Raw genomic sequence first — 12,892 nt, 5'->3', positions numbered from 1 at the left:
CCAGATTACGGGGGTAGAGGGGGAGGGGTGGCGGCGGTTCTGGCGCCCGGTGCCACCGTCGGCCCAACCGCAATATCGGCTACGGAATCGTAGAATTCCATCGTAGAATTCCGCCCGCGTGGCGAGCGAGATTCGTGGTCTCCTAAGATCTCGTATTCCGGTCGCATACTCGACTACGCTAAACGCGTGCCTGCCCGATTCTCGTACCGTACAAATAAGCGACGTTTCCTTGGGACATCGATTAATTTTAACGATAGTTGAATTGTCTCTCTCTCCCTCTCTCTCCATCTTGCTCCAATCTTTGATGTTTAGCAAGAAGCAAGTAGAACAGACTATTGAAAGATTCGCTTGGAATCTCAGGAACCGCGAAAAATATATTATCTTCCGTGATGAATTTATATAGAAACAACAATAGAGATATAGATATTTTATTCATCATCTCGTTCGCCATAATTGAAAATACCCCCATTCTTTCGTATCTCCTTGGATTGGGTAATACACCTCCAACCTGGGGTTAACGGACGTTCCAGGGATCGGTCCTAAAGCCCACACACTCTGATGGCCACGCTTAGTGCGCTAAATGTGGCGGCGAAGATAGAAGCAGGAATACGGGTCAGAGTATTTCTCGTTTCTTTATACCGCGCCGTCTTCTTCCACACACAGCATCCTTGTATCCTTTTCCGTCGCTATCGTCGCATTGTCGTCGCCTATATATATTCGAGGGGGATGTGTGTGGCATACAGACTCCCTCGACCGTACGAATCTCTCTTTCTCTTTTTCTTCCCCTTGCTCTTTTCTCCCCGTCTCCAGAGTCTCGACCCTGCAAACGACTCGTGGAAAAATAATTCAGAAAATGAGAGAGCCACGACCGTAGAAAGATGGGACGAGTCGAGAACGAAAGAGAGAGATGGAGAGAAGGAGGGATGGCTGAATTTGGCTACGCGGCGAGAAGAGTGACACGTTAACGGTGGTGGAGAGATGGAGGAGTGATTCGTAGTGTGTCGTGTACAAATTCTCCCTGAAGGACCTCTTAGACCTAATTGGCCGTCCGAATCGATATCTGCCTGTCCGTTGTTGGCAAAATTGCGACGGTACGTGTTTCTCTCTCTCTCTCTCCCTCTCCCCTTTTCCGAGAAAAAAAGAGGAAAGGGATGCGATTCAAAGTGACAAGAAAATAAATCTTACAGAATTGGTCCGGAAGAGGGTCGTAGAATTGCGCTTTCTTTCGTCATTTCATTTAGTGTGCTTTATGAAAATAAATAGAATTGGCCATGTTGTTTTGTTTGTTTTAAAAATAGCGATAAAATTGATATAAACGGTGTGCATCGCCGGTCAGAAAACGTTATAGCTGGAGATGGTTATGCAAAAATATAGGTGTTCTTGAAACTTGATCGACCGTCAGGAAAAATAAAATTGATAAAATAATTTTTTAATCGTGTTCTTTGATATACGATACTTTAATTAATTAATTGACTCATCAGTATCTATATACTTTAAAAGTTAAAAGTATCCATATCCTTTGATTCGAGGAAAATAAGAAAAATATTAGAAATCTATAAATTGAAAGCGCCTATTTAAATGTATTAAATTCTTTGATAAAATTAAAAATTGTATCTCTTTCTTTCTCTCTTTCTTTAGATGAAAGCAATTCTTACTTTCCTCGTTCCTTCTTTTTCCAAACTTTGTAGTAAAATAGAAAAAACAAATACAATTCTGATTGCACGTATTTTTATATATAGTGATAAATGATTAATTGAATAATTTCCTGCCATAAAACTGAACCAATAGTAATAAATAAAGATAAGCCAAAAAGAAATAAGTACGGTTGAAGAAATACGAGAATGCAGAAAGTGTCACGTCGGATGTTGTACGTCGACGAAGGTGTATTCACATGCATTAAGGGAAGACAAGGGAGAAAGAGAGAGAAGTCGATAACGTGTCTTTGGACGCGATGCATCCGACGACGCCGTGGTGGTACGGCCAAACGACGCTATTTAAGCGACTACTTAAGATCAATAGCGGCCCACGTTTATATCGCGCCAAGGGGTCTGATAGTATAATTCTTATGCCCTCTTCTCCGCCCACATTCTCCGAGCCACGTCGGCTTGTTCTTCACGCGGATTCTGCCCTCCGCAGATTCACCTTCTTTGAAAGAGCCACAGAGGATCGCATGGAGCCCGAGAGGCTTACGATAACGGCGATTGTATCGAAATACGGATGCCTATCGGATGGTATTGAAGTATCGGTGTTTAATTTTCGATAGCGAATGCTTTTCAAGATACTCTTTTACTTTTGCTGACATCGAGAAAGCACCTCTTGTATCTTACGTATATTATATATCTGCAATTTTTAAAAATTAATTTTAGCCGTAAAATTAAATTAAAAATTTCATCATCCCTCCTGGATGTGTGGTATGAAAGCAAATCTCTCGTTATTTTTCCAGCTTTGTAGAAAAATTGAAAAAAAGAACGTACAAATCTGACCGCACGTATTCTTCCATGTAATTATAAATCATTGATTGAATAATTTCCCGTAATAAAATTGAACCGATATTTTCAAACAAATAGCTTGTGTTGTTTACATTCTATTTACTACTGTGTAATATTTTGGGAATAAAGTACTATTCAAAAGTATCAGTGTACTCGCTGCAAAATTTCACAACCAATCCATTAATTTTTTCAATTGTAACGTCGATACGAGAGCAATATTCCCTTTGAGACGAAATACCATTTAACACACTTGTTCGATATCGATTTATCTCATAAATCGTACTAAACGTTAAATATTAAGTAGTATTAAATGTGATTAGAGGAAAATGCATACTTCGTCTAGCGATAAATTAACGTGAGCCGTATTATAAGGAGGATGCTTCGATATCTCCATGTAACGTCGCATTTGATGTAATCCGCTTAAACGCGCATTAGCTGCAATAATCCTCGGATATACCTACAAAATATATTGCGAACTCTAACAATAAGTGTCCGCAGATGTTTCGAAATACGAGTAAATAATAAATGGACTTCGCTTAATAACTTCATTAGCGGCAAGATGAATTTATGTAGAACAATCTCCTTTTTCTTTATACATTAGATAATACATTCAATATATCAATTTACAAACGATTGTACATTGATACGATTTGAATGATGCCAGGCAACAGGCAATAGGAATAGAAATAATGAAAGAAAGGATCTTCTCTTTTTTTCTCTTTATTTCCTGTTCCTATGGCCTGTTGCCTGGCATTGTGTTTAGGCCTTAATAATTTCAAGATTCAGGATATGATTCAAAACATAATCTCGAAAATTCACCTTGTTTAATTTTAATAATCTTGTTTGAATATAATGAACGCGTGAGATGAGAACATTTTACGTAGGAGGAAAAAAGATTAAGAGTACCTCGGGATTTATGTAGAAAAAAGGATACATCGTGTATCGTGTGTACTGAAACAGAATTTTTATTAGGGGACAACAGTTGTGCTGTTCTGTCCCTTCAAGGAAACAAAATTGACATACGACTCATCAGAATGGGTTTGAGCTAACAGAATGGCGAAGACAAATAAAAAAAGTTCTTTTCATAGTCACGCGCAAACCCATCTTTACAATTTAGAGAAAGAAAAAGGATAACATTACTCGGAATAAGAAAACTGTAATTTTGTTCTATCGCTCACAGACCGCTTTCAAAACATTAACACATAAGAATAGAGAGAATAATCGTCTTGAAAAATGCACATAAAAATCAGAAATACAGAGAGTATTTCATCTGCACACAATTACGCGTGAGCCGCGAGTTATTTGTAAGTGAATATACAAATTGCATAATATTGCGAAAACAATTTGCTATTTGCTTATCATTTATTTAGGGAAACGTACTTTTTCAGTTTCATTGATCGTGTAATCCTAATTGCACAAATTATAAAATACAATTGCAGCGAAAATGTTTCTAAAATGACATATTTCGCAATTTTATGCTGCTTGTAATTTACGAACAATCGAAGCTCAGAATTTAACGTCACAAAATAAATCGATGTCCGATAACATAGTGTCGAAAATTCTTCGTTCATATCTCTTCGTTAATAATGGCAATAATATTAATAATTGTAACAAAATGGTATCACATTATAAGCCGTTCAGAATTGTGCCATTTTGAATGGATTGGTTTCGCAATTTAAACAAATATACAAATAATAAATTCTTTAACAAAACGGTAAAGCATGGAGAGTCGATAAACTGATACTATTTTTTTTCAAACAAATTATACTTTTTTTTTTAATATTTCATGTATATTGGAGATCTAATTCCAATATCATTACTCGAGCTGCGTATGTTATTCGAACACGGAATGATGTTCGTTTAGATGTTAAACTTCCGATGCAATCGATTCACGGTTTATTTGTTGGGAATGTGCTTGCACGCAGCTCGCCGCATTGGGTTAACCAATGGAAATAATTTAGGCGAAGGTACGAGATCTACGAGATGTGCTGTTAGAGAGAGCTCGTTCTAAAGATGTTCCCCTTCACACTTACGATTTAAATCGCAAACATTGAGAAGTAGAATTTACTCTCTCCCCCGTTTAGATGAAATCGGGGAGAGTCCTCCGCAATTCTCGCACGTACCCAGGATGTTAACACATTTACTTCCGAATCGTATTTCTACGTCGTACGAATTACATTCGCTTTCTTACTTTCATATCAAGGGCACTCCTTGTTATATCCAAGATTAATTGCAAGAATCGCACTTGGATATATCTCATGGAACAGACATGAAGACGTGGTAAAAAATATACCAAAGTAAAAAATATTTACTTTGGCAACTTGCAGCTGTGAAATTGCGCCACGGATATACTCGTCAACTTATTTTCCAGCATTTTTTTCAGAAAAGGACATTTGTTTGTAATTTGGAATATAAGAACAGCTGAATATAGATATGGCTGCAAGAGAAGTAAAGATTCTAAGATTACCATGTTCTTCAGTCTGCTCACATAACATTGCTAATCAATGTTTTTTTTTTGGATTTTTTAAGCCCACTTTTTTCTAAGTTTATATATTTTGCATAAACATCATTCTTTAGAAAGAGTCAAATACAGCAATTTTGTATATCTTTAATATCAATAAATGGACGAGTTTTATAAGTCTTGAAAATGTACAAATCTTGTTTATTTTAAGAATCTTGTTGTTATAAGAATTTTTAGTTAGAAATAATCAATTTTGATTGAAATAGTTTATAAAATTTTTATAAAAGGAAAAGATTTTGCTCGTTTATTAATACGAGCCAATTGACTCTTTCGAAAGTTGAATAAAATATATTTCGCAAAATAGATTCCATAAAATGGATCTATCGATGTTTCCAATTACAGCGCGGTAAGACTAAGTATTTTCCTCTTAGTCTACGTAATATTGCCAAAAGAATTTTCAAAAAAAAAAAAAAAATCGTTCATAAGCAAATCAACGGAAGCTGGTAGAATAAGAGCAGATTTTCATAGTTTGCCTATTTGGGCGTATTTTGTAAATTGTATGTCGCAAATAGATTGTTTGGCGAACCAATTGATATTACATTGAATCCATTTACGGTTTGTATATTAAGTAGATAATAAAATGAAGAGGGGCCATAATATTAGACTATGATGCAATCGTATGCGATTCCGATCGATCAAATAAATATGCAGTGGGCAACACATCATTTGATCAACAAGATCGCACATGAGCTTAATTCATTATAGCGTTCTTGCATTAACAGTGACACAAAAAAGAATCCAATAAATTATCAAATCATAGCAGATATAATTGCTGATCTGATTTTCCATTATGCTCTGGTTGTTCATTTTATATTGTGGTCAACGGCACCATCATTATCTAGCAGATTATTTGCTTTCGTTATCTCAAGCAGAAGACAGTGTTTAGAGTACATTAGAGATCATAAAGGATCATTAGATATCACCGATAACAAAGTTTTCGCAATCAACACTGACTTCTTACTTGTATTCAACAGATATTTATCTGCCCGTACACAGTAGCTATATACATTGTTAGAAAAATTTTGCTAAATCTGAGACTATCGAAAAAGCAAATAAAAATATAAAATAGAAAGATGCGTAACAGTCATTGAGTATGGTACATCGTACTTCAACGTATTTCAATTTGCCTCTTTCAATATACAGTATATTCTACGCGATTCGTTATATTATCTTTTTTTCCTCTACAGTCGCGCGCGCAGAAAAAATCACGAATGTACGTGTACGTGTTTACAAATCTGGCAGCAATTCGAAAGTACGACTGTGATTTATCACTCAATTATGAATAAAATTTTATCTTAAATTAGCTCAGAAACTTTGCCGGGATAGTTAATATTAAGCGAACATGTTTTTCATTTCATTAATCTTGCGGCATGCTGTTGATAGGATCAGATTATACGATAGAGAAAAAATAGGTTTACGACCTTTATGATTATTTTTTAACTTACTATTCAGTTGCGATTATTTTTGTAAAACTCACTTTGTAATAAATATACAGTGATCAATTGTTTTGCAACAAGTCTGCGGTGAACAAAAACAAAATTTGCGCGAAAAACGTTTTTTACCTAAGGATTTCGTTTTTTCACGTTTACGAGTAAAATTTGCGGCATACGCGATCGAGAATGTCTAAACTGTCCAAAATTGTGGGCATGCAAAATGAATTAAATTTTGTGAGACAAGAATCTCCATGAATAAAACTTATCTCCATGAATAAGCTAATTCGTGAGTATGATTGCGCATTTGTTATATTTTACAAACATGCGCGAATCTCTCTCAACTTAACTGGCAAAGCTACGATGGTACTTTCTATGAAAATTCAGAGATCCGCGGAATGTATCCCGACTTGAAAATATACTTTGAACTTTCATCAAACTCAAGTTACAATTTGAACCAAGCATTTGATGTCACTACAAACAAAAAATTATATACATTGGTCAAAGGTTGAAGGCAGCAAGTATGAACAACATTCGCCCAGATCAACATTCTATAAATATCTGATAGTTTACAATTTCAGCTCCTTTTTTGTGTCAGCAGTTATTTCATGTACCATGTATCTTCTATCTACAGTTCCATGATGAGCTCATAGTGTCTGATATTACAGCCCTAAATACATTTTTAAACCGCCTTCGTACATCATTAATATTTCATTCGAAGAGGATTCTCTTCAAATATGAAATATTTTGGTATATTGTTCCGTATCTCACATCGAAAACCCTAAGTCATATTGGCTGGTGGCTTTCGAAATTCTTTCAAACTCCAATTATACAGTCATGCATACCAAAGTTTCCTGCACATTTCATTACTCTTTCTCGTGCTTATCCATAATTTCATGGAGATCTGTAGAGATTCTATGTCAATAATATAATAACTTTGGCAGTTATTTTATCTTTCACGAGAGCAGAGTATTTATTCATGCACCTTATGTGCTTCACATTCCAATGTGAGCTGCATCAATACTTTATGTGCATACATGTAGGATCCATTTATTCCGCGTTTTCCACATCTTTTCGTTAATTTCAGTAATAGATCCTTGCAATTTCTTGTTAGATCTCAATTTCAGCCTCGATAGGACTGTTGTATAATTACGTAGGCTGCGATATACTGCACCTTGCAAGAAAAATGACACAAGTCAAAATTTCTCGAATTTTGTATTATGTGTGGATTAAGTTTTAAATATATCAGTTGAATGTCCTGAATACTTTTATATTTTTTTACTTATATCACTTTTCTTGCGAAAGAACGATATATGTATTATTTACATCAGCCATAGAACTTGTTGTTGTTGGGGAGTCCACCAGCCAGTTCTTTATAAAAAATTATATAAAACTAGTCAATTGTACAACTTCTGATTCTCAATCACGATATAGTAAAAAGAAAATCCAATTGCGTTTAAAAAAAAGAAGAAAAAAGAAACATTTCATTAGTGATTAAACAGAGAGTTTAAGCGTTGACAAGTGATTTGAATTTCAGAGTTGTATGACAATATTGACAGATAACAAAATCAAGCCATGATCAAATATTACAACTGATATTTAATATCCAAATTTTATAAATTGCTAAGAGCAATTTATGTATATTTATATATATTATATATATACACGACCTTATTGGTGTTAAGATCAATTTATATATATGCATGACAGTACAAAAGTAATGAGCACGTGAATCAGTTATGTTGTACTCAGCGAGATTGGCCGATAGATTTTCAAAATCATATATACCCTTTTTCTTCATCGTTTACACAACAGAAGAAAAAAAATACTGGAAGAGAATGAAGCCCATTGTATAAAAATTCTCTATTAAAACGATGTTGTATGTCCTCGCATGTAGTATTTACAGTTATGATAAAATGCAATGATTGATTATGTTATTCACATGTCTGTTTACATATTGTGCATTCTTGATAATGGCTTGACTCTGATTTGCTTTAGCTTATGTACACTTAAATGTATTTTATGTACAAAGAAATGATTCGCACTGACCATTTACGCGACACTTCAATCACTCAGTTCCACATTACTCATACTTATAGTACGCTTTATTTACAAGTGAACTCACTCTTTGACACACTTTAAACACACACTTTCAAATTTTTGAGCGTGTGCGAAGCTTCGTTTTTGTTTTACCACAGTGCATCGAAACTACTTGGACACGTTGCCTTCTTCCATACTATTATTGTCTTCCGATCTCGCGACGTACAAACTAGGGTCTATCACCTTTGGGATAGGTTTAATTTCTGTTCCAAGCTCCTGTTCGATACGATGTAGGTTGAAGCGATCTTCATACGTGATTAGGTTAATTGCTATACCTAAATGGCCGAATCTTCCAGATCGGCCGATTCGATGCAGATATGTCTCTGCCATCTTCGGAAAGTCAAAATTGATTACGACATTCACAGCTTGAACATCAATACCGCGAGTAAATAGATCACTGCTCACCTGCAAAGAGAATTTATATTAATAAAAACATTAAGAAAATTCAATTATCAAACACAGTTACATTAATATAATTTACTTTGGTATTTAAAGTCATTGCACCAATCAATAAATAACTAAAAAAATTAAAATAATGAATAAACAATACTTAATATAATTACATTTTCAAATAAAAAATATTTTAATCAAATTTATATAAAATTAATTAAAAATTACGAATTTGCAATTAAAATTTTATTTTAATATTTTTTTCAGACACATATTTATTAATTATTCAGTGACTGGTGCAGTGATCTCATTATTTCACTTTAATTCGATATATTATTTTGAATTTAAAATAATACAAAATTACATATAATTAAAATTCAAGTTTAATCAAAATAAAATAATCAAAAATGTTGATATATATTAATTAACTTACGAGATTTCGGCATAATCCTGCACGAAAATCATGGAATACGCGATTTCGGTGTGCCTGCGCCATTTTCGCGTGTATATAATAACAGCAATACCCAAGGTCTGTTATTTTTTTAGCCAACAATTCGACGCGTTGCGTTGAATTACAGAAGATTATGCTTTGCGTTATTTGCAACTGTATGTCAAAGTAATATAAAAATTAATAAAATTCTTTCGGATTTACAATATTATTGATAAATTACAAGAGATCAAATTTAGCCTTACCTTGGAGAATAACGTGTTAAGGCAGTGAACTTTTTGTCGTTCCTGTACAAAAGCGTAATATTGTGTTACGCCTTTTAATGTCAACTCTTCCATTAAATTAATCTCATATGGATCTCTCAAGTGTTTTTCCATAAATTGTTTCACAGTCAGAGGAAACGTAGCTGAATACAGCAAAATCTGACGTTCGTGTGGTAATCTAAAAAAATAATATAACCCATACATGACAAATAAAGAAATGGTAATATAGTTATTTAAAGTAACTTACACTGCATGCAAATTGTATTAATGTTTGTGTAATATGGGCAAAAAATGATCAGTCTTAATAATATCAAATAAAAAGTATAGCAACAATAAAAGTTAAAATTGTGAATAAAATGAATTGTATAATTTCAATGAATTTTAAGCGAGAGTCAATTAAAGTTAGTCATTGATTAATCAGTTTGTTGCACTCAGGAATGTGGATATGTTGCAACATGCCTTAATTCGACATATCTCACATTTCGAGCATTTTAATTGCATACAACTATAGCATTGTATATATGAGCATATAATAAAACAAGACGTTGTGCATGATCAACCTTAATAGTCTCTCATATTAAAAAAAAAATTAAATTTGAGATTTTTCTACATAGTTCTTCATAATTATCCATCTACCATAAAAGGAGCATGTGGTTAAATAAAAGAAATTGTGTAAGAAATAAAATCAGACTTTTTGTATAAACGCACCTCGATATTACATGATCCAACATTCCCTTGAAGTCTTGTGACAGCAGTTTGTCCGCTTCGTCCAAAACTAGAATTTTACAATGCTCCATATTTGCTACATTCTTATCCATCAGATCAAGGATCCTTCCTGGCGTTGCGATTATTACTTGTACTAAAAGCAGAAATTTATACATCGATTATAATATCTATTACTCACATTGTAGTTTTTTTTTTCATGTAACTTATTGACAAATGGTTTCTCTTAGAACTTACCTTTTTGATAAATCCTCATAATATCGTCTCGTAAGTTAGTTCCTCCAGTAGTAACCATAACTTTTATATCCATGTGTTTTGCGAGCTCAATACAAATCTGTGATGTTTGTAGCGCTAACTCTCTTGTAGGCACAATTACCAGTGCTTGGATTACATCTTTTCTTGGATCAACCTACAATAACATATGGCATCAATAAGCATGCAAAACATTCAGAATAAATATTTTTATTTTTTAAACACTTCTGTTGTACCTGCTCCAACACTGGAATTGAATACGCTCCAGTTTTACCAGTTCCATTTTTCGCTCGTGCCAAGATGTCCTTACCAGAAAGTGCAATGGGAATACTAGCTTCTTGGATTGGTGATGGCTTCTCCCATCCCTTCTCAAAAATCCCCATCAATAATTCACGTTTTAGGCAAAATTCTTCAAACTCGTTACCACGTGTGTCAGTAACATCCTGTGTAGAATATATTTCAAAGTAAATTTTGATTTAGAAAGCTCAAGTGCTTTCACAAAAATCTCTACAGATAATTAATTTTAAAAATCATTAAATTTCTTATAAGAATAACTCGAATTTGAAAGTATAACTATTTAATTTTTTTTAACAATTTGTTACTTTATCTCTTTACAACATAAAATTTATTTTAATTCTTTATCTTTTGATAAAATAATTTGAATTTAAAAGTATAACAATTTATTAATTTAAAGATAAAGTAATTTATTAATTCTCCCCTACTTAATAATTCATTAAATTATCCTTTTTATAACATAAAACTTACACTTGTCTTAATTCTTTTATCCTTTGGTGGAATTTTTAATTTGGCTTTCCAACCTACATCATCCATTTTATCTATCTCTGATTTGGTGGACAAACCAGAATTTAACATATGATTAGAGTTCATATGCGTCTCGGTCATCATTTTGGAAATGTTGTAGTATATTTACTATTTTTTCCTGACAAGAAAAAAGAAGAAAAAATATTTTCTAATTACCTACATATAATTAGGTACATGTTAGCAAATATAATCGTTATATAATTCTTTTAAAATTGTAAAATTTAGAATCAAACATAAATTTTATTATTATTGCTCTCGTGGCATTAGCACAACTTATAAAATATTAATTATAAGTTTTGAATACTTCAATAGATATATTCAAAAGTGTATACAGAGGTCTCACATACATAACATTTGAACAGAAAGCCAAAAGGAGAACAAGACCAAACAAAATTGACCTACAGTGACTGTATGCCTGTTCACAGACACTGTGTTTGCCCTTATGAATACATTCAAATAGGCCAAGTGTTTTTGTGTGTTTGGAAGACAAGTATGAATACTTAGTAGATGAGACAGTTAACCAAGCAACAAAAAATTCCATTTTCCTGCCATTTGTAACTTCCAATGAACACAAAACTTATATAATTAAACGAGAACTATAAAATCCATTTCTACAATATGTTAATTGGCTTTAATTGTTCCCTTAACAAAACAGAAGTGTGTGATCTAATTTAAAGTTCAGAAATAATTATATTTATATAAAATATAAGTTTTTTTTCGTTTTAATCCCATTAAAGTATGTTAAGAAAGGACAAAGGATCACGGACTTAAGATTCGTACGTTCGAGGTGTATCATGTGCGAAATGTATTCAAAGTATTACTCACGCAACAGAGACAAAGGAATGTTCTCGATATCGAAGCTTATCTGCCGAATGATGAAATTACAGTTCGGAAAGTCGCAAAAATTCAGGTGGAAGAAAAACGACGAAGGAGAAAAATATCTCGGCGCTTAATCGGCGTGTAATTAATGATAGCCGTATATTACGCGACCCGTCATAGAAACGTCTCACCCGCGCATTCGAACCGTCGACAAGGACAGACTGGTGCGATTTTCGCATTAAATATACAACCGGCTTGTTCCGTTTTTCGCACGCGATTCTTCCAACGGACATTAATCGCGAGGAGGGGCTTTCTCTCTTTCTGCAGATTGGATTCGGTCTTTCGCGGCTGGCATACGTCGGTGGCAACGGAAAAAAACCCGGGGACGATACCGTTAGGCCCGGCACGGAATTTCTCTCGTAGCGAGAGAACGACGCGTTGCCAAGATAATAATCGCGCGAGAGGGAATGGGGTACGGGCGTCCGCGTGGTCCTTACCTTGAATACGAATGGACGTCGATGCCGTGTATATGTGTGCTACGCGCCTCGGGCACTCGATCGGTGGGAAACAATTCGCCAAAATGGCCGTTCCCAATGTCAATGATTTCGCCGCTCCTCGCAGCGCCAGTGACCGCG

General features: G+C 34.1%; 1 protein-coding gene across 1 annotated transcript; it reads right to left on the bottom strand.

Annotated features, from left to right (window-relative positions):
- Positions 1 to 3,429: 3,429 nt before the first annotated feature.
- LOC105834656 (ATP-dependent RNA helicase me31b) lies at positions 3,430 to 12,889 on the bottom strand. Its single transcript, XM_012677308.3, has 8 exons — positions 12,755 to 12,889; positions 11,382 to 11,556; positions 10,853 to 11,059; positions 10,602 to 10,773; positions 10,350 to 10,500; positions 9,624 to 9,819; positions 9,364 to 9,534; positions 3,430 to 8,945 (listed from the first exon to the last, which is right to left on the bottom strand). Exons 2-8 carry the CDS (start codon positions 11,520 to 11,522, stop codon positions 8,649 to 8,651), a joined length of 1,335 nt encoding a protein of 444 aa, XP_012532762.1. The 5' UTR covers positions 11,523 to 11,556; positions 12,755 to 12,889; the 3' UTR covers positions 3,430 to 8,648.
- Between the last annotated feature and the right edge of the window lie 3 nt (positions 12,890 to 12,892).

The sequence above is a fragment of the Monomorium pharaonis genome, chromosome 1 (assembly GCF_013373865.1).
Source record: "Monomorium pharaonis isolate MP-MQ-018 chromosome 1, ASM1337386v2, whole genome shotgun sequence".
Lineage (NCBI taxonomy): Eukaryota > Metazoa > Arthropoda > Insecta > Hymenoptera > Formicidae > Monomorium > Monomorium pharaonis.
The sequence above is the reverse complement of the archived record's forward strand: the minus strand, read 5'-3'. Positions and strand labels throughout refer to the sequence as shown.